This window comes from Morone saxatilis, unplaced genomic scaffold (assembly GCF_004916995.1).
Source record: "Morone saxatilis isolate NCDOM2014 unplaced genomic scaffold, NCSU_SB_2.0 Contig8, whole genome shotgun sequence".
NCBI classification, from domain to species: Eukaryota; Metazoa; Chordata; class Actinopteri; family Moronidae; genus Morone; species Morone saxatilis.
Window position 1 is genome coordinate 19578411 of NW_023340257.1, and position 23469 is coordinate 19601879.

At 39.6% G+C, this 23469-nt stretch overlaps 1 protein-coding gene across 1 annotated transcript in view; it reads right to left on the bottom strand.

Annotated features, from left to right (window-relative positions):
• Positions 1–23469, bottom strand: part of pitpnm3 (PITPNM family member 3) — an 85185-nt gene that overhangs the window by 45226 nt on the left and 16490 nt on the right. Inside the window, 3 exon segments of the mRNA XM_035680722.1 lie at positions 6797–6842; positions 6845–6909; positions 20060–20155. Coding sequence (XP_035536615.1) covers positions 6797–6842; positions 6845–6909; positions 20060–20155 — 207 coding nt within the window.

Sequence of the window (23469 nt, forward strand, 5' to 3'; positions counted from 1 at the left end):
ATTATAAATATAACACAACATACAGCACTAAGTAGCTGTAATATGTTGAAGAGACCTGGTATTGACCCATTTTGACTTTCAGCACAGGACCTGCATGCCATTTCTGCAGCATATAAACACTAACAACAACGCTCGATTCACATTCCTAAAGGGTCAAGGAAAGTGTTAACCATCAGCAGAAGAAATCAATGTGGAGCTGAGAGGTGTGACGTACCACACAAGTTTCTTCTCTTTCATTTCATACAATCATTCTCCCTCCTCCTCCTTTTTTCTCTCCCCCAAACTTCCTGGAGCTACAGGCGGCAACAGTGTTGTTTGGGTGCGATTATCGGTTCCCAATGTGTGATTTTGTGATTTCTTATTTCATATCCTGTGTGATAAACATACACATACACACACGAATGCACATGTAAAGAGACACCTACAGACAGACAATATAGACACAGACCGACCAACAGAAATACAGACGCAATGGGGGAAGAGCCTCTAACAACAAAGGCGCAATTACAGCCAATGGGCTATAAAAAATAACATGAGGCAGAAGCATACTCCTGACATGGAGAACCAAGTCTTTAAGGTCAGTCACTCATAATCATTATCTCACCCTCTTTCTTGTTTTCCATCTTTCACTATAATTGTGGGGCGAAATCGCTTTTGTCTTTGCAGCTTTTAAGTCTCTCTAAGCAGTTTTGTTTTCAAGAGAAAGATGAAACATTAATTTAATGGGAATTAAAGTGACAGGGCGACTGTGCCTATGCAAGCATTGTGTGTTCAATATGACCGGGGGGGTCGAGGGACAGAATACAGATGAGTCTCGGACCTTAAATTTTTGTTTTCTCTCACTCTCTCTCTGCATGTGTTTCTGAATAGCGCTACAGGGAGCATGTTGACGAGAGAGCTGTGGTGCTCCATAGAAAATGGAAAATCATTCTCCCATTCAATATAATATATTTCTCTCCGGGTCACTTTGTTTGGAATTATATTCTCACCATATATAGTGTTGCTGGGTTGTTTGGCAGAGCATATTACATAGTCACTCCTCCATCTCCACACTTCTGCTTCCAGTGACGTAGCCATTTTAGCTAATGTTATCCCAGCTTGGCAGCACACACCAAGGAAGCAGCCAAGTCGGAGTCAGTAGTTTTTGTTTATAACGGAGTCTGTAATCAGTTATGCAACACGGCTATTTCAGGTTCGACTACATTATACAGCCTCAGCCTGTGAATGAAGTGGAAAAAGATGTCGATGAAAAGAGCACAGCATAAATATACAGATAAGAGTGTTTGCATAGTGAACAGATGGAGAGTCTGAAAGACGTTGGAGCGGTGGCTTATGTTAGATCCCAAGACGACACTGAGCAGAGACGAAGAAGAAGAGTACAGTGGAAAATAAGGGGCAGTTGTGCTTTAGGCTTTCCTTTCTGTCACTGAGGTTTCCATCACTGTTGCCTCTTTTGGAAGCGAGAGTGTTTACGGTTGCCCATGGCTTGTGAAGTAATGAAGGAAGATAGAGACGGGGAAATATAAGAACGTGATGAGGTGATGGAATTGGAAGGGAGTGAAGGAGCAGAGAGGCCAGAGGGAAGTGGATGGTTAGAGAAGCTGAGGAGAACAAAAGAGGGAGTGAAGGAATAATGGAGAGCAAAGGGACAGATGTTATAAAACCAGTGACGCTTTTGAGGAACCGACAAATATACTTAGATTACAGGGACAGTGGATGTCACTGCTCAAGTGCTGCAGAGACTGAGAGTATTCCAACTACACCTTTAAGGTTTCCTGATGATCAAAGATTTTAATCTCTAAGTCTTCTCTTCACCTTTTATCACAAACCAATAACAATTAATATCCCCACACGTACCGCCTCTCGAGTCACCTGCATAATATGCTTCTATCTGATATTTTACATTAGATACAAATGACCACCACTATGAAACATGTCTGGAGGCACCACTGCTGTGGTTATTAGTGACTCATTTAAGAGTTTTGAGAGATGATAATTGAATATCACAGAAACTAAGCCGACACTTTAGACACATTAAAGGTCCGGTGTGTAGGATTTAATGGAATCTGGTGTTGTAAATCTGTTGCTTCCCTCCCCTTTCAAGCACCGACAATACCAACCTGAGTTTAAAGCATCCATAATCAATATTTTTCAATCAACAATCAATTACTTAACTACTTGTATGTGAAAGAGGTCAAGTTAATGCAGACTTTAAAGCTTTACTTATCAAGCGGGTCATATTTGTCAGGGTTCTCTTCTAATGGCAACATTACTTCTATTACCCTCAAACATACCTGTGCCAGGGAGCACTCCAGTGACTTAGAGGTTAAGAAGTCAACCATGAACCCCAAATGTCCAGTTTGAATCCACATGTGGACCTTTACTGCATCTCTCCTTCCCTTGTTTCCTGTCATCCAAATTGCCAGTCAAACGCAACAAAATGTCTTTAAAATATCACCTGATTCTCTTAATGTTCAAATGATCTGCCACTTTTTGTTGCAGCAGCTATTGTCGCTTTGAGATGTTTTTTTGGAACCAGCAGTCGCAGTATTTTTTTTCCACTTCAGAAGGTTTTAAGTGGAACAAGATATCCCATCATGAAGATATCCTGAATTCAGGATCTGATAAAAGGTTTGCTGGAAAACAATATTATGCAATATTACTAGTGTTTGCAGACATGCTTTTCCGTTTCAGTTGTGTGGTGTGTTTGAAATGGAAAAGGCATGCTGTATGAGACACAGCTTCACATTGATTATATTACAGTAGGAGCACCTAATCTCTGCCACTCTTTCCATTTCATAAAGAAGATTGGCCAGTGTACTCTTAATGTTTTCCTAGATGATAAAAGATAAAGAGTGATGGGCTCAGTGGGTGTAAGTCTGGAGATACTGGGGGTACACGCAGTTTTTAACAAGACACGCTGCATGATTGTTTAATAATGTCTCCCACAATGGGTAAACGCCAGACATCATATACTTTGCAGTCTCCATTTAAGGTAACATATCCCCCGAGGTTATTTTTTTCAATGGGCACTGAGTATACTTAAGTTCTCAAGCACCATTTTTGTGTGTACCAGCTGCAGCATCAGAGACCCTGCCATTAATGGAGAAATGGCGCACAAAGAAGGCCCTCATTTTTTTCTGATATGACTGATGCAGGAGCCAAGAGATTTACAGTAACTGACAACAGTGGCAGCAGGAGGCTATCAACTATGTGAACCTCCTGTCCTATCCAATCAACAACTCTCTTTAGTCACCTTGCTGTGTGCTTTGTAATATATGTTTGTTGGAGGTGTATGGAGGTTCAACACGGTTCCACGGAAGGCGACCTGTGGCATCTGTAGATATAAACAGTAAAAACTAAGCTAACAAAAACAATTTCCTATATTTAGGGGATTATATGAAAACCATTGAATATTACATTCAATTTGTGCCAAAGAGCCTCCTAAATGTTACACACTGGACCTTTAAACAATAATGGATATTTTTAGGGTGCTGCAGAAACAAGCTATGGTATCTCCTTGGCTTTGCAGTAATGTCTAGGGACACACTTCTGTACTAAAAACACCATTACTTTAGAAGATACCCACTTAAACTCAGACTGCTGTTTATACAATAATATGACACCTGATTAGTGCATTAAAGTATAAGACTGTTCTATATTAGCAAAGTAGGATCAATATATTATTGACTTTGGTCTTTTCATGGGATTTGTTGACAAAATAAAAATATAAAATTCCATTATTTTGAAAGGCACTGGCGTTGTCAACATTATTCTGGAGCACTACAATAACTGACTTGTGCTGTTGCTGCAGTGAAGTACTTCACAGGTCATTACTGGTTTTTGAGTGGTCTTTTGATGGGGTGTGTGGGGGGTGTTAAATATTCACAATGTACCCACTTCTTCAGTTAGCACCACATGACTTAGTACAGCATCCCTGCAGGAGCAGTCTCTTTCATCTCTGCAGGACCAGACTACACTCCCACTGAACCGCAGTGATTAAAAGCGTCCACTCCAGTTTGTCAAATCTCAGCACTGACCTTTACAATGAGAGCCGGTCCATTTATCAGTAAACAAAACCCAAAACAAGTGCCATGCTATCAGAACAGGGCTGACAGATGAGTTGTGAGCTTGTGTTGAAATCATGCTATTATCATTGATTTTGTCTTATAAACTTACTCTGACTGTTTCTTTCCAATTTAAAGCCACTCTTGTTTTGTGTAATAATGAAGGAAGATTTTATGTTAGGCTGAAGAAACAAAACAAGAGACACTAAATAGTTTTAAAAAAAACAAAAAAACATTATATGAATCTTTGTTTACCTTTTGATCAGTAACAGCACCACTTAACATTTACACCTAGCTTTAAAACCAAAGTAAAGATTGACAAAAATGCTATAAAACATTATAAAAAAAACATAAAGCAATTTACTCACTGTGATCGAATTTCTCTCACATGAAACACGCTGCTGTGGGAGTTTGATTATTCTATTAAAAACCACTGATCTGCATAAATCCCAGTACTTATTCATGATCTTTGAAGGCACAAACTGAACTTTTCTTAATCTGAAAAATACTGTGCTGTTAAATCTCTGGGCGATATGTTATTCAGTTACTGTGGATGGATAATCACACCAGAGACTTAAATCTAATTAAATAACTTTCGCACAGGAAGAATTCATTAGAAGAATCGTTTGATTTAAAGTCTGTGTTGATATAAAAACCGGCTCAAATGTGATATTCCTCCTGCCTGATTGTTTGTCTAAGAAATATTTCTACTGCTCTGTACAGACACAGCATCTTATTGTTTCGGATGATTCTACTTAACACAAAAGAAACAGATGTAGAGGCTTTTGATTTGCTGAATTATGAGAGAAGCTTTTCTCTAAGCAAGAATCCAGAAAAGTCTTTCAGCTTGGGCCCCAGGCAAAAATAAAGAAAAACAGTTGCTATGTTAGTCCTCGGGGCCTTGAAGTGAGAGCATTGAGGAAGGGTAGACATAAAAGTAAACAGAAAAGAGGAGAAACCTCTAAAATCCCCAAAAAATCTTCCCATTGTGCATAGAAGAAAAATGTTCCAATGGATTGGATAAAAAGAATAAGCAAAAGGAAGCTGAGCATCCACACGGATCCTGTGCTCATCCCATTTGTAGTCCTGTCAGGTTTAGTTTGAAATGTAATGGTAGCCTTAAACAGACGTGAAAAAGATTGGAACCTCTTGCTTGCAAAGGCTGAATTTTATTTCAAGTGATGCTTTAGATGCGCATAAATACACTGCAGAAAGAGCAGGGGTACAAACACGGATATGCACGTTTCAAGCTCAGTGCTCTTCCTCAGGCATCACAGAGCACGGAGAAGGACCACGGAGCTGGAAACACATCACATATCTGCATGTTAGATCTCAGCCAATCTTATCTTCTGCTCACGGTATGTTCTTCCGATTATTGATGCTCATTTAAAGCATCACTAACTACATGTTCAACATTTGCAGTAAAGGGACATCCAATCCCTTCCACTCTTCCTAGATTATGCCCCAAACTACTTGGGCAGTTCCTGTCAAATGTGACTCTTTTGATATTAACATGGTGTCAGATGACTCAGTATAGTGTGAAAGGGTTAGTCACCTTTATCTATCTATAAAGCAAGAAATCTCTGTCTGTCTGTGTGTGTGTCGTGTGTGTGTTGTGTGTTGTGTGTGTGTGTGGAGCCTGTGTGTGGCCCTCCCAAAATCATCTCTGCAGATCAGGATCAGACTGACCTAGAGTTTCAACATGGCTGGCTGTGTGGTTTAAGGGTGTGCAACGTTGGCTTTGTTTGGGACTATAAAGATACCGTTAATAAATTATTTCATAAATTGTTCCGAATTCCGCTAGCATTGCCAACGATAAAGCCCACCCAATAGCCCACGTGCCACGCCAGAGCCCAATTCACCCTGCAGAGCCGCAAACATCCTGGAAAGTGAAAGTAAACTGATGTCATCGGTCGCGGAGGAACCAGACAGTAGTGACAGACGCTTCTCCATGTACTACAGCTGTGGTATTTTTTTTCCCCTCCCATAATAATTTCCAAAGAAACTACGTTACTCCGTTGTTGTTTTTTGGTCTGTAAGGGTTGCTTTGTGGGACATTCTCTTTATTTAAGTTGAAGTGAGAGACCTGTGCAGTTAATCAGACTTGTCTGGACCGACACGCCCGGTCGCTCCGCGCCGTCGGCTTTAATCCGTTTCACCACTGTAGGGCCGGTTAAAAAACTAATGGGCGCTCCTGAATCTCCTCTCTCTCTTCTCTCTCTCTCTGCCGTCTCTCCAGAGTCTCCTCTCTCTGTGCTCTTCTCTCTCCTCATCTGATGTATGCTGGCCCTATATTTACAGGATAAAATTAATATGTCGCTAATGTCGGCCTGACGTCCACTTTCCAAACCAACCTCATTTGGCCATCCCCCATGAAAAAGCTACTTAACCTCAGCCACTTTTATATAGCAAAGCACATACTGTCCTACCGGGCCCCAGCCCTGAAAACTAGTAAGTGATAAAATGCGAGGAATAGTTTTTTTAACTCCCATTCGACCCCCTAGTGGTTATAAAATGGCTTGAATGTAGCCTTTGAATATAAGTGCTACAGTTCGTCTACACAACAGCCCATCAATTATCATTATTCAGTGAAAGACTCATTCCAGACCAATTTTGAACCTTTGCATTATAGACGTGTAAGCAGCCAAAAGCCCACCTCTTTTGTGCTTGATGTGTCTCTGTGTGTCTTGAGAGTGATTATAAATTGTAGAAGTGTGTGTGTGTGTAACCATTCGACTGGTCCTCCATGTGTCCCAGGGTTCCAATCTGCTCCAGCCAAGGTCATTTGAGTTCGACTGACTCATGCCCAGGCAAAATGGCGCTCTTCCCTCCATAACATCTGCTGGGACACACACATACACATAACACACACACACACCAACCCACACATAAACATAGAAAGTAAGACAGTGCAGCAAAAAAAAATCCCATTTCTCACCTCTGCCATATCAAATAATGGCACTACATTTTTCTTGAAGCTTTTTAACTAATCAAAGCTAAACAGCCATTTAAGCTCGCCACCCACCGCTAACAGTTCATTCTACACCAGGTGTTTTTGAACTTTGGCTCTTTTTTTGGTGCAAACAGCTGGAGCGTCATTTCCAGTCCATTTAATTTGGCTTTATACCAAATCGTACATGCTGCTTATTACAAACCTGAATGGACAGCTTATTGTGCAGCAAAGTAAACAAAAAAACATTGACAACATGCAACAATACGACAAGAGTCTGGTAACACATCTTTCCCACCTCATTGGTTGAACATTTGGCAAGCCTGTAAATTTGACCTGAATGTGTTTCATCCCCTAAAGAAAGGTATTGTTAGACCTTCAGCCAACCCCACTATTTGGCTGCTTTCTGATAAATTACGCTGATAAATATTTGAATGTTATATGTGTTGCATCAAGTGCTGCCTGCACTCCATTTCTAGGAACCCTTTAGAGTTTTCTTGTAAATCAAAACAGGGTTATGTTTACATGCACTGTTTCTTGGCAAAAACACAGTGTGTAATAAATGATGAAATTATGAAGTGTGTTATGCCCTTGTTTACAATCATCAAAACAATTATCTTATTCCCTGTCCTTTGGTGGGAACATTGATACCATTTTATTGGCAGCCTGTATCGCCAATCCCACCTTTGATCAGTGGAATAGTGTGAAAACCAACCAGCAGAGGAAACACGTGTCCTCGCAAGGTAACATTCGAGAATTACAATACAAACAAAAACTGCTTCATAGGCCGCTAAGTGGCCCAAAAAACTCAAACACCGATATATTAAAAGGAAAATTACCTTTATTAACAACATCAAGTTTTATTTTTCGTAGCTAATGGCAACCTCAACTAACAAAATAGGTTCAGGTTACGTTATTTTAAGTTAAGTATTTAGAAGAGAATGTGGCAGGTGAAGGGTAAAATCATTGCCCAAAGCATCCACCACAAGTTTACAGTCCTACTTTCTTAATTTCCCAAAATTGAGGCTACCTTAACTCTGTGAACATGGTCAAATACATAACTGATATTTTGGATGACTAAACCCTTCACATTACAGTGCCTTGCGAAAGTATTCGGCGCCCTTGAACTTTTCAACCTTTGCACATTTCGGCCTTCAAACCATAAAGATAATAAAAAATTTTATTTTTTTTGTGAAGAATCACCCACCCAAGTGGGAACACAAATTGTGAAGTGGAACGAAATCTATTGATATTTTAAAACTTTTTTAGCAAATAAAAAACTGAAAAGTGGTGGTCGTGCAAAATTAATTCGGCCCCTTTACTTTCCAGTGCAGCAACTAACTCCACAAAGAAGTTCAGCGAGGATGCTCTGAATGATCCAATTGTGTCCCTAATGAAGCTGATGGTGATAAATAGAATCCACCTGGTGTGTAAATCAAAGTCTCTGTATAATTCACCTGCTCTGTGATAAGTCTCAGGGTTCTGTAAAAGCGCAGAGAGCATCCATGAAGACCAAGGAACACACAGGCAGGTCCGTAAATACTGTTGTGGAGAAGTTTAAAGCCCCGGATTTGGATACAAAAAGATTTCCAAAGCTTTAAACATCCCAAGGAGCACTGTGCAGCCGATCAATTTTTGAAACTTGGAAGGAGAAATCCAGATCCACTTGCAAACTCTACCAAGACCTGGCCGTCCCTCTAAACTTTCAGCCTCAGAACAGGAGAAGACTGATCAGAGATGCCAGCCCCAAGAGGCCCATGATCACTCCTGGAGTGAATGCAGAGAACTACAGCTGAGGTGGGAGAGTCCTGTCATAGGACAAACAATGCAGGTCCGTACCACTGCAGCAGAATCTGGCCCTTTATGGAAGAGTGGCAAGAAGAAATGCCATCTTCTCAAAAGATATCCCATAAAAAGTCTCCGTCCTAAAGGTTTTGCACAAGCACACCTGGAGACACACCAAAACATGTGGAAGAAGGTGCTCTGGTTCAGATGAAACCAAAAATCGAGACTTTTTGCCCACCCAATGCAAAACGATATGTTTGGCGTAAAAGCAACGACGCCTCAATCACCTACACACCATCGCCGGCCCCCCCACTGTCAAACATGGTGGTTGGCAGCATCATGGTTTTGGGCCTGCTTTTCTTCAGCACAGGGACAGGGAGATGGTTAAAATTGAGGGGAAGATGGATCAGCCAAATACAGGACGCATTCTGGATGAAAAACCTGTTGAGTCTGGCAAAGACCTGAAACTGGGACCGGAGATTTATCTTCCCAACAGACAATGATCCCAAACTACAGCAAAATCTACAAAGGAATGTTCACAAATAAACGCATCCAGGTGTTTAGAATGGCAAGTCAAAGTGCCCAGAAACCTGAATCCATCGAGAATCTGTGGAAAGGCTAAACTGCTGTTCACGAAAACGCGTTCTCCATTCCAAACCTCCACTGAGCTCGAGCTGTTTTGCAAGGAAGAATGGGCAAGATTTCAAGTCTCCTCGATGTGGCAAAACGTGATTGAGGCATCCCAAGCGAACCTTGCAGCTGTAATCGCAGCAAAGGTGGCTGCCTACAAAGTATTAACGCGAAGGGGGCCCGAATAATTTTTGCACGCCCCCTTTTTCATTTCTTTTATATTAGTTAAAAAGTTTCAAAAATCCAATAGATTTCGTTCCACTTGCACAATTGTGCTGCCCAGCTTGTTTGTGATTTCTTCCACAAAAAATAAAGAAATTTTATATCTTTATGTTTGAAGCCTGAAATGTGGCAAAAGGTTGAAAAGTTCAAGGCGATACTTTCGCAAGGCACTGTACCTCCAAATAAAGTGGAAGATAACCATCTTGTTTACAACCAGTATGATTACCTGGCAATTACGTAAGTAATCAGCCATATCCTTTCGGGATGTTTCCAGATTGTCAATGTTGGTTTGTCTTTTCTTTCTAGCCTTCAGACTCCTACCTACATGGCTATATTAATCTTTTACCTGCCCCATTCCTGTTAAACTTCTAAGTTCTCTGATACTTCTGTTTTGTTCTGGACTTGCTTCCTTTACCATTAAGTGTATATATTATCATTTTAAAATCACTGAACTGTTCCTGTATGCCTGGTTGGCTGCATTTGTGTCCTTTTCCAGGCTGCATCATTCACACCCTGTGACAAATCTCATGTAACACCCGGCCAAGCTCCACCTAAATTAAGACTGAACAAGGTTCTAAACGTCCAGAAAAACTGAAAACATAAGTGTTGGCATGCAGGCCCTTTAAACCACACCACATTGTCACTATAAATGAAAAGCTCTGTTGTAATGGAGAATATATTGAGTCAACCAGAAAGACAAGCCAGGTGTGCACTGTGTGGTTCTGCATGACCAAAACGGTTGTCCACTCGTCACAGACTGTCATCCAAGACGTTCTACGACAGGATGAGTCATGCAGGAAGAAAACCCTCTACCTGACAGACTCCTCTCCTCTCTCACACATTGCAGCCTGGCAGCTCTGAATGATTCTACACAGCCTGTCCATTTGGATCACACAGCGACCGGTCTACTGGTCACAGTTTGTCTTTCACTATCGGCTCTGACTCCCTCCCCCTTTGGTGCCCTCTCTCCCCTCCGGTCATACAATACTGAGCTGAATTAAATGATGCAGGGACATAACACACACACTTGGGGATTCAAATATACACAGACAAGCACAAAGAAAATGGAGTGGAGTGAGACAGAGACTCACAGAGAGGTGCATATTGGATCTGAACAAAGCGTTGCAAGGATGTAAGAAAGCCTGTGTTTGGACAGGAGGAGAATGCAAAGCAGGCTTTACAACAAAACCAGAAAACGTAGGTTACTGAATCATCTCCAGCAGGGAGAGCTGAGCAGAGACGCTCGCAGCCAAAACAGGCTCCTCTGAGAAGCGAAATGTATTTGAGCTGAATAAAAATCTATCTGCACTAAAAACTAGCAATCTGCAGAGATCAGGTGCAACACAAAAAAAAAACGCACCAATAATTAAGAGAATACATCAAACCGATTGAAGCTACCATATCTGCTGCTTTTGTAATATACAAGAGAACAGAAAAATCTGATTTGAACAAGAGGCAAAAAGAGAAATGGAAGTGTGAGATGTGCCTGCAGCCAACAGCCCCAAGGGAGAGAAAAGGGATTTAGAAACATCCTTCAACCTGTCAGCTCACAGTGAGTAAGTGTCAGGGTAAAAGATAGAGGTAGATAGATGCTGTGATTGTTAAACGATGATGAAATGGCCTCGACTGACCTCCACCACTTTTTTTTAAAGCAATTCTCAATTTCTTAATCTCATCACCCTGTTGGTTGCAGCAGTGGAATTACCTAAATACTATACTTCTGGCTTTATTTTAGGCCCTTTCAACTTCCGATGACGCATTATGAAAATGAGATTGCTTAGGGGATTATCCTGTAAAATGGCATAAACAGAATGGGTCTGTCAGGTAAGTAGGCTACCGAAGATGGATGGCACTGAAACATCACAAGTATAGCTCATGAGCATACAGTGCTGTAATCGGATATATAAAAGTGGGGGTAGTCATATTTATTTCTTTAAACAGTTTTTATATAATCATGTCATGTCATATTAAGCAATGTTAGCAGAATGGCTAAACGGATGTTAGTTGTTCAAACCCTCCTCCATTGTCCAGGCTGAAATATCTCATAATAACTATTTGATGGATTGCAATGAAATTTGGTAACAGATTTAATGATCCCCAGGGCATGAATCTTACTGACTTTGATGATCCTGTAGCGCCACCACAAGGTCAAATGTTTCACTTATAATAGATTTAGACTTTATTTGTCACAGCATGACATTTACATTTTCACATATATATACATACAGTGCAGTAGTAGTAAAATCTATTCAGGTGGAAATAATGCAAAATGAAATGCAAGTATATTGTAAGGTTGTTGTGCAACTTTGGATCAGATAACCATATATACTGTAAATGTAAAAGACAGATATTGAAAGGTGCTTGAGTCCAGGGTGAGAGTGATGGTTTTAGTCTCAGTCAATTAGGAGGAAGTGTGAGGCTTTATAGTCAAGTAAAGAAGAGAGACTTTGAAGTACAGCCTCTTAGGGCTACTAGCATAGCTGTTTCACTCAGTTTTATAGAAGTTTATATATCAGACACAATTTAATTGGCATATTGCCTTCATGTGGATTTTGCATTCTTGTTTTGTCCTCACTTTTATGCATTTTATGTTTAAGTTTGATACTGTATGTTGGCTCAATATGAAAAATAGTATTTTTTCTTCCCTATACAGGCTTTTGCACACTGTCATTTTCCTTTACATTGTATCTCTGGCCTAAAGCTTTGTCATATGGGACACATTGATCCGAAAGCTGCCCACTGTTACAGATGGGTTACTTTATAGAGTGCTTCTGCAAGCCACAGCACTTTATGTAAGCCTATGTTTATAGCTAATTTTATGTAAATATATATGGCCTATATACATTAACATATGTGTGCTGTTTACTTTGTATTGTTAATTAAACTTTAATGTTTATTGCTACATTTATATTGCCTTTTATACTTTGTCTTATCATAAATTCCCAACTGTATGTACTTATTAGCCACTCTAGGAGGATCATTTCAGTTTTATCTGTTCTTTTATGTTCCCACAAATAACCTTACTGTATATTCTGCATCTGTGTTGGTGTCTCAGTGTCATTACAATTCTGTGCAGCGCATAACATGACCCAGGTGTTGTGCAGCAACAGTTTCATTAAAATCACACACTCTAGCAGCTGATTTCACTGATCAACAGACCTTCAAGCAGAGAGAAAGAAGTAATCAGTGAAATCACCACCTACAGTGAGTGGTTTGGAATGAAAAATATTTTCAGTGGTACATGGATAAAATCCGTGGCAGGAGATGGTCAGCACTAGTATTTTTCTGTATTCTATATACAGAAGTTAAGATTAAAAATTAGGCTGAGAGAGTTCACACACACATACAACTAGAAATATATTAAAATAAGACAGGATTGATCTTCCATTTACTCTTCCTCTGGTGAGTGAACACAGGTGAGGGGATAGAGCGGAAGACTTTACAAACACAGATGAACACACTGCCGTTCTTTCAACAGCTCAGACAAACAAAATCAATGGGGAATGAGGTGTGTGTAAATGTGTCCGTGTGCTCATGCACTTCTATCTTTGTGAGGCCCAGTTTTAGTTTTAGATGTAAAGATCAATGACATTTTTGGAAAGCTAGTTTGAACCATTATGCCAATACATATCCCATAATGAGAGACGATAAAAGGGATCTTCACTATAAAGTCTTATCTGCTGCTTCCACATGTGACTTGTTTCTTTTGTGTTGGAGAGATAAAATGCTGTAATCAGCCACATGTACAAGATAATGAAAATTAACAAACAAAAAAGAAAAGGATATTAAAAGTGGATGAGCAAATGAAATAATAATGCACAAATCCTCCTTCCCTTTGGACTTTTTGGATTAAAATATTCATCATATATACAACTGGTCATTGATGTAAACATTTGTTAGGCATCTTAAAGAATAGTTTGACATTTTGCTGAATACGCTTATTCACTCTATTTCCAAGAGTAAGATGAGAAAAGCGACACCATTCTCATATTTGTTCCCTCAACGTGAAGCTAGAGCCAGGAGATGGTTAGCTTAGCTTAGCTTAGCTTAGCATTAATACTGGAAACAGGGGGAAACAGCTAACCTGGGTCTGTCCAAAAGCAACTAAATCTACATTCCCCTCCGATGTTCACTAATTAACATGTTACATTTTGTCTGGTTTGTTTTCTTTGGAGATTTTGTTACCTGCTATGCTAAGCTAAGCTAACCAGCAGCTGGTTGTGGCTCAATGGAAAGACAAAACATTGTTATCAATCTTCTCATCTACCTCTTGGCAGGAAACGGAGTTTTTTTTCTCCCCAGAAATGTCAAATGATTCCTCGACGTGTGGTAAAATTCAATTTACTGTTTAATGATATGCACATAAAATTGTATCAGCAAGTACATAATTAGTTATAGCAATGACTTTTATCAAAGAGTCAAACACAGTCACCTCAGTTTCATCAACAAACAGTGCAGAGTGGAATACAGCAACATAAGATCCTAGCAGCCTTATAATAAATTGATGTCCTACTTGCATGCAAACACGGTTTACCTCCTGTGGCAATTTATTATGGCATTAAACTGCGGAAGCAGCCAACACCATGAATTTCCTTTCAGGCTCAATCTATCATTTTGCCTCATTATTTAAATTCATGTCATCAAATAACAAATCTGGATTAACATAGTGCAAATTTGTCAACAGCTCACATCAATAAACAATGTGACAATTGAGTTGGCATTTCCTTGAGCAGCCTGAAGGCACACTCAGCCCTGATAAAAAATCAGACTTTTGCACAAACATGTAGTTTTACATGTATGAGAGGTAAACAGAGGTTGAGTGATGCTGGGGGGCTGTAGGGTGAACGTGCACAGGTGGGAGGTACCAGCAGTATGTTGGTGGGAGAGAGGAGTGTTTTTTCTTTTTTATGACTACAGGCAAGTGGAGGGCAACTGGAATTCATCAGATTATTTAGATGGCGTAAAAAGAGGAAGTGAAAGCAATTCTGCATACCAAATCTAAATATTGTCTTCACATTAAATAACAAAACTGACACTGTTATCCTCAACCCAAAATAAAGCCAGAGTTCTCTAGATGAAGCCCGGTGTTTTTTTTAAACAAATATTTAAAATGCAGTATCCAATCCCGCTGAGCTTTTTCAGCAAACTGATGAAGAGGAGATGGTGCTATTGGCAAAGTAAAGTCATGAAATGTGAAAAAAATATTGAGAAAACCCTACAATATTAAAGAGTGCACAAATTATTCAGTAAAATGTCTTTTTGTGGGCAAAATCAAAGAAAATAAATGCATTGCACTCTTCACAGTAAGTGGTTAAAAAAGTCTTTATTCTATTGGCTTGTTCAAAGTAAAAATGTCTGATGCTCCACCAGGTTTCTCCATAAAACCTCTTCACTGAACACAAAGCTTCAAACAATTCAATAGTGAAAAGTGCATTCTCTGAACAAATAGAAATTTTAACCTTTTTTAGAATTTAGGTTAGGGTTTTGCTTTTCTTCTTTTATTGTGAGCTTCAAATGTCTTCTTATCTCGTTTCTTTCACCTGAACACTCGTATTTGAGAGCTTCTGTGCCTGGATTAGATAAACTGGAGATTTACCTGCCACTGGTGGAAAATGAACGTTTTATACACGACAGTGGAGGTGACGCTAGAGGTGGATGGGTCACGAAGCCACTCAGTATCTTCACTTTGATCTTTGTGTGTGTCTGAACGTCGGTCTGAGACTCTCTGCTCTGACAGCGGTCTGTGATACACTTCTGTTTTCATCATCACTGCAGGCCAGCTTGGGGGGCTGTGACAATGTGTGAGGGGCTTTGCCAGAGGCAGATGCGCGGATGTCAGAGGAGTTGATCAACAGATATGATTGCGTCAAACCATCCAGCCAACAGCTGTGTTGCCTCCACACCATGTCAAACAAACACTGACTGACACACAACAACATCCGCCGACAGAAACTGAACCTCAGTCTCAGTTCTCATTAAAAACGACACACAGATGTTGATGGATTTCTTATCTGCTTCCCTGTTTTAGAGTTAGATTTACATTATTACCATCTGTACATACTTTTCAGTACCAGAACTGTCCAGAATCAAAAGCTGGCTTGCTCAGGTTTCTATTCTTCTTTGCGTTATTTTCTTAATGACTCAAATGAATTTTATTTGTATAAATCATAAAAAACACAATTTACCTCAAAGGGTTTTACAATCTGTACAGCAACATCCACAAAAAGCATTTTAAATCATAATTTTGTCAATGTTCATTCATTCAGGGACAGGCTGCTTGTGTTCAGACAACATTTTACTTTTGAGATCTCAGCACAAGTATAGAAACATTTCAAATAAACTTTGTTCATGACACAACTGTGATCATCCAGTTTAGGGAACCATTGAACAAACTCATTTTATTTTATATAGTTGCAAATCCTTTTACGATCAATGACTAAAGTCTAAACAGCTTAAAGTCTGTAACCCACAGACATCAGCAGACACTTGGCATCTTTCCTAAAGAGGAACTGCCAGACCTGTGTGACACCCATTGCTCGCATTAGGGGAGTTTTGCTTTCAGTCTGGTTCTTAAAGAAGTGAAACACACAATCGGTTGGTTTAAGTTCAGGGGGAGCAGACATGGCCAGTCAGGAAATAACATTTATGTGGCCATAAAATGATTGTCATAGGATCATTGCCCTGCTGCATTCTCCTAAAATTGGGGGACAATGTATAAAAATGGGTGACTAGTCCAATATTATTGACCCAATATGATTGTGAACACACTAGAACACCCTCAAGGATAACATTTCTTAAACATTATGATCATCGTTTCATTTCAAATCCAATTGGATAGATTACAGAGGAAAAACTGTAGAAAATGTCCAATATTTGTGGACTGCACTAGTGTGTGCGTTTTCATTTTGTGAACACAAAGCTTTGTTCTTTAGCACGGAGCCTTTGATCAGCTTGAAGCAGCTGCCACACTGCCACTGAAGTGTCTCAAAAAAAGTGACGTATAGAGCATGAGAATAGACATTTCTTAACATTTGAATTAAAATCCCATATCTATTGTGTGCAGGATGGGCGCCTTGAGATGCATCTGATAATAAATGTATTAAATAATATATACAGAGATAGTGCATTAGCAAGAAAAATTGTTTAAAAAAATGGTATAACACCCACTAACAGTAACAATAACAGTCAGGGTTCATCATTTCAGAAGAAAACTGAGTAGATTACTGACAGTCTTCATGCATTTTCATGCATTTTCTGGGTCCGCTGGGTTTCACAGTGTGGATGAAGGCATCCATCATAACCACATAAATAAAACTCCCCCAAGCTTATTGTGATGGTTTGAGTGGTAGGCCTATAATATGACAAACACAGCCTCAATCACTCTTCAATCTTAATCCTTCACTTTTTCTCTCTGCTTTTCTATAAAAAGCTGAAATAACTTTGGGCTAAAGAAAACATATATCTAATGTGGTAAAAATAAAAACTACCAGACCAGTTATATGATTGAGAGTCACAGTCTTGAAGTTAGCAAGTGACTGCAGTGGGCCATAATTTCAACAACCCTTCTATGACCTTGTCCTGGTTTCCCTTTTAAGGGAGGCATCCTTTCATGCTGAGCATATGTTTATGTTTGGAATAACTTGCTCTGTTGCTTTTTCTGCAGGACTGAGCTTTCCCTCTGAGCTCTGACAATAAAAGTCACATATAGCAACCGTGAGGAAAAAAACACTCTCCAAACACCTCCTCTTCTCTTTTCTGGGTTTCTTATTCTCACAAATTAAACTAGCTTTGTTGTATTCCATCTTTCAATGTCGCCCCTTCTATAATGAAGTCCCTTTGTTGATTTGAACAGCCATGCTTTTATGCAACTTGAAAGGATAATGCAAGGTTTTTTACAACCTAAGACCTCAAAAACACTGGCTTGCCACAAATTCCTTCCAATGTTGTGCATCAATGAGCTACAATGAGCTAAAATGAGATGTGAAATGTTTGGTCCCCGCAGAGCAAGCCAGCAAATAATAAGCCAATTAGAGAACTGAGTCGACCTTCACCACAACACATCTGGACTCAAATTCAGGTCCCTGCTTTGTACATCATGACAGATGGATGTGGAAACTTTGAAATTACTGATTCTACTCGAAACTATGCCCAATTCATAACTCAAATACAATAACATCACAATGATTGTGGCTGCAGCAAACCAAAACAAGTGCAATACACATTTGATTAGTTCATTCACTGTTTAATTTGGGGCTTTGTTCCCAAACCTTTTATACTCTAAAAATGATATAACCCCCCTCAAAAACTAGATCTGTTCATGGGGGTCCTGTTAAGACGGTTTACTGTATGTCTGTTTTGTAACTATGAAACTACTGCCAGCAGCTGGTTTGCCAAGGTTAAAAAGGGGGACACAGCTAGCACTGCTCTGTCCAACAGTACCAAAATACCCCTTAACATGTTATATCTTGTTTGTTTGAACAAGGAGAAAGAGAGGGGATGACACGCAGCAAAGGGCGACAGGTCGGTCTCAAACACATGGCCAGCTCTACCAGGTGAGCTACCACGGAGCCTCTTGTATGGATTTGAGAAATTATATATAACATGTTAATTAGTGGGTGTTACAGGTGCTGGTAGGCAGTTTTCTTTTACATTTGGACAGAGCCAGGCTAGCTGTTTCCCCATGTTTCCAGTCTTTATGCTAAGCTAAGTCAACCAGCTGCTTGCTGTTGCTTCATATTTAGTGTACAAATATGATATCAGTTGTCCCCTCTAACTCAATAATATGAAATACAACCACACATGCACACACGATCATTTCTTTGCTCATTTGCTTTTGCAGTCTCTCCCCATGTTGTTAATTCAAAGAGATAAAGGACTCTCTGTCCCTTCACACCTTGTAAAGATATGTCATAGCTTAGTGTGGAATCTTGTGCAGTCTCAGGATGATGAGGCACATCTGTTCACATACAACACATGCACATGTTATCTTATCCTCTGGTGATTCTTTGACATCGATAGGCACCTTGACTTTGGTCTCACAAAATGCATTTCGAGCAATGCACAGCTCTGTGACAGCTGTGATAAGGATAAATATTCCATGCTCTCTCTAGGAGTGTGTGCCGCGAACGTGCTTTTTTTGGCAAACAGAATATACGAGGGAAAGGGAGTGAAGGGAAATCAAAATTAAGGGAGGGAAGCGGATGAAAGATTGAGGCAGGATGAGTGAAGGGAAAATTAGGTAAACAAAAGTGAGTGTGAGCGACAAAAGAGAATTAAAGAATGTAACAAATTTCCATACACGAGACATGTGACATGATAACACAGCACTTAAAATTTTTGGAGATGGAACAGAGCCTTTCCGCATTTTCACCATGTTTTTATATCATATAAAGGATGTGTAGGAAACTCTCAACATACCTCTGGCTATTGACTGACTTAATGTAAAATAAGAACATGTTATTATAATAGCACATAATTGATTAGTATCTCTACCATCAGTCTCTTGGGAGATGAGCACTTGGAGTGGATAATTGGTAGGATAAGTATTCCACTTATTCGCTGATGAACTCCCTCTGGGACTGTGAAAAAGGCTAGTAGTTGAACAAGTTCTCAAGTGTGTCTATTTATAGAATCGTCAGCAGTAAAGTGGACAATGAAATCGGTTTAAAACAGTTAGAAATGATCAAAGTTAATACATGATCCATTTGTTACCCATTCTCCCTAGTTTGTTCTGACTCTCTTCTGAAGTCCAATTATACCCAATTCATAACAATCACAGATGCACATTAACGTATATTGCCCAACACCAGAACATACAGTAATGGCAAGGAAATAACCATGAATCTTATGATTAATTCATTACAGTTGTCCTACAATTCCCCAGCTTTAAAAAACAATAGACTAACAACCCTTTTTCGCCCACAGGAACAACCGATAAGGCTTTCTTTGTAGACGATACTGAACTTTTAGGTTAGGTAAGTGTTTCTTGGGCAAAACAAAACATTGAAAGATGAAACTATAAAGACCATTGTTTTTTTTTTGGACTGTTTGGCTTTGTGTAGCAGCCGCCAAACATTGAGAAATCTTCTTCTTTCTGACCTTGAGATGTCTGTTTGTCCAACAAGGCCTGTTGCTCTGCATCTTTAGTTCTGTCTTTCTCTCTTTACCAACTGAAATGTAGCTCCAGAAACTTAAAAAATAAAAGTAGAACCCTTGACAATGAATACATTTTCATCAAGTTTCTGTAGTGGAGAAGAATGCACACTTGAAAAGCACACTTGAAAAGGGTCTCTTTAAAAGGTTCATAGATAAGTCCAGATCATTTCTGAGACTATTACTGTTGAAGAGACAGAAAAACTAAAAGGTGAAGACAGGATCAAATGTGGAAATAAAATGTAGTACTAACCTCTGGCATCAAAGAACTCCTCATCGGAGCTGTCAACTGATTCTTGTGCGATATTCTGCAGACACCAATGAGTGGCGCTGTGTTTTCTTGAGGATCCTGTGCATCAGAAAAAGAAAATAAGACAGAAAATGTAATTTTAAACTGGAAGAATGACAGACAGGGTTGTGCCATTAATCACACAAATCATGCATATTTATATTTTTTTCCATTGCGGTTGATAGGTCTAAAAAATGCAGAGTGAAAAGCGAAGCGTGAATGCCCCAGGTGGGGATACATGGCCTTTTGAGAATCACAGCAGGTGAAAAGACCCAAATGGACTTTCCTTTGAGCAGTGTCATAGCACACAAGCGTCTCAGCAAGGAAGCCAGGCAGTGGTTTTTATGACCTTCTGATACAAGAGCAGGGATGAAAAGGGATTTAGAGCACTTTTCATTTGTTGACAATATTCATTTTCAAGTACCTGGATATAAAACCATTGCAAACAAGTACAGCAATGATTTCTTTAAAAAAACTGTTGCTCAGATTGGTATTAATAAACTCCACAAAGTAATGACACTGTAGTTAAAAAACTGATTAATTACAACTCACAGGAACGTTTTTTAAGTGCAGTTCTGCTCTTGTGTCAAATTTTTTTAATTTAAAGAGTAACTGTACACCGGGTAGCTTAGTCCGTAGGGACTTGGCTTGGGAACTGGAGGGTCACCAGTTCAAGCCACTACAGTATGGAGTGTGGACTGGTAGCTGGAGACTGCCAGCTCCACCTCCAGAGCAAGGCACCAAAACCCCTAACTGCTGCTTGGGTAATGTTCAGTGGCAGCCCATCACTCCACCATCTCTCTACATTTGCATGTCTATGTATGTGATTGTATTCCGGGCCTATGTGTGTGTGCAAAATGAAAACTGAATTTCTCTATTGGGGATTAATAAAGTTAATCTTCTTCTAAAAGCAGTGTTTTGCTGCCCTCTCCGGTAGAAAGAGCGGCAAAACACCTGTTCCACCTGTGACCACACCCAGCAATGATGGTGTCATAGAGTACATGTGTCCTTTACTACCGCAAGGCAAAAAGTTAAACCTTTAATGTCTTTGATTTAATGTTTCCCTGAGTTTCCAGGATGTTTTCTTCCTGTTTGGAACAGTGATTTTGATAAGCCTCAAGTAACTCCTCCTCTCAGTGTTACTGCACTCTGACGATGTTGCTGTAATGAACCACATGCTTCTTGCTGGCCTGGGGCCAAATCTTGAAGCTTCAATTTCCAATTCATTCCCCATTGCATCTTTCCTGACATGACAGCAAAGACAGAGTGGGCAAGACAGAAAACTGCAACATCACACCTACTATCCTATAAATCATGGGAATTAGCCCATGTTTAATTAACCAGCCCAAATGGCACCTTTCAGTTCTTGCTTGCAAGTGAATACTAAGATACCCCAAGTAACCATGCATTGTGATATATACTGTGTACAACAGAGAGGCTTTTTGCTTATGTATGCAAACAGTTATTTACTCTGTGCTGGAGGATATGTTTCTCTCCTGGAATACCGAACAGTTTCCACCCATGCCTTTTTGCAGTTCACACAGTAGACCGCCCAACTCCAGCTCAACATGAAATGCGTGTGCTGTCATCCTTCCCCGACAATGTTGCAAGTGTGAATAATGCTTGAGAGAAAATGGTTTCTGTGTGGTGTTACTGTAATGACAGGAAACGCTTAATATGCGGCTGGTTGACTAATACACTAATTTATTATATCTGTTTGTAAATTTCTCACTGTTGCCAACCATGTTAGCACTTTAGTCCCTTCCAAGATGGAGGGAAAACATGCAAAATCATTCTGTAAAAAGCATCTATTATCATCTTACAGCACTGTTAGGAGACTGCGAAAAATCTTTTAAAAAGCTGTGACATCCTCCTCCTATTTTTAGTGCTGACATGTTGTTAAAGGTCCAGTGTGTAACATTTAGGAGGATCTATTGGCAGAAATATAATATAATATACAGGTATCTTGTCTTTAGTGTATAATCACAATAAAATGAGAATCATTTTTACATTACCTTAGAATGAGCTGTTTCTATGCCGCAGGTTGTCGCCATGTTTCTATAGTAGCCCAGAATGGACAAACCGAAATACTGGCTGTAGATAGTTCTCCTATACACTTCACAGCCTGTTCTCATTCCCAGGTCATTAAATACAGATGTGAGCTGTGTTCAGTTAGATGCAATCTGAAATGTCACCGCTAGACACAACTAAATCCTACACACTGGTCCTTTATTTGTTGTTTATAAAAAATACTTAACTACTCAAAAAGAAGATTCTTTGTACACTCTGTACACTGTCTATTTTTTCCATTATTGGACAGTGACATTGAAGATGGTGATGGCGAGAGAGGGCAGTATGACAGTATAAAAGGACGTTGTGGTTACGTGGAATGTGCTGTAAGCACTCGGCTACCAAGGTTTCACTACTGCAGCATAGCAATAAAGCTACCTTTGGCTATACAGAGGACTCAGTGTGCAATGGTGGGATGTAAAGTACATTTACTCAAGTACTGTACCCAATATACAATTTTAAAATACATTTACTTTACTTGAGTGTTTCCATTTTATGTTTTTTTTTATGTTTCTTCATACTTCTACAACAAATATTGTACATTTTTACTCCACCACATGTATTTTGTTAGCCAATAATATAATATACAATATATTGTTCTGAAATTAGTCGTTCTGCAAAATGATAATTTTAAGTACTTTTAACTATATCTTAATGCCAATACATAAAAAGTTTGTTACCTTTTACTTTTTATGCAGTACTTCAGTACTACAGTATTTCTACATTGTGGTATTGCTTTTATTAAGTAAAATCCTCTCCTTTTACATGAACGACTCAGAAGCTTTTCTGACAAGGAGAGTCATGACATCCTGAACATAAATAGTCAACATGCCTATCAAGTGGGATAAGCTGAAGCTCTCTCTTCAACTTTTGACTTAACGGCAACTCCACACGTCAGCAAATCGTTCTCCAGGGGCTCCAGGATCCCTGGACCGCCACAGAGCCTTTAACCCTGTCATCTTGGCCTACGGTGGATGATAAGTGAGGAGGCTCAGGCGAGGATTAGTTCAGTCCTTGTGTGCGCATTGATTGTGCATCAACATACAGACCAGCAACAGCACCGCCAGCCAACAGCATAATTTCTCCTACATCTTACTCAGCCATCCCTTCTATGGTTACATCCCTGAGTACTAATTTGTTTCGACTAAACTGCCAACATATACACACAGGACAATTTGGGCAAATTATACAATTCTCTGCTTACAGAGAAATGAGCAATTACTGTACAAAACATGGAGATGATTACTATTTTCAGGAAAACACTTTCTTTGGAAAATATAAATATGTCCCCCCCCCCCCCCCCC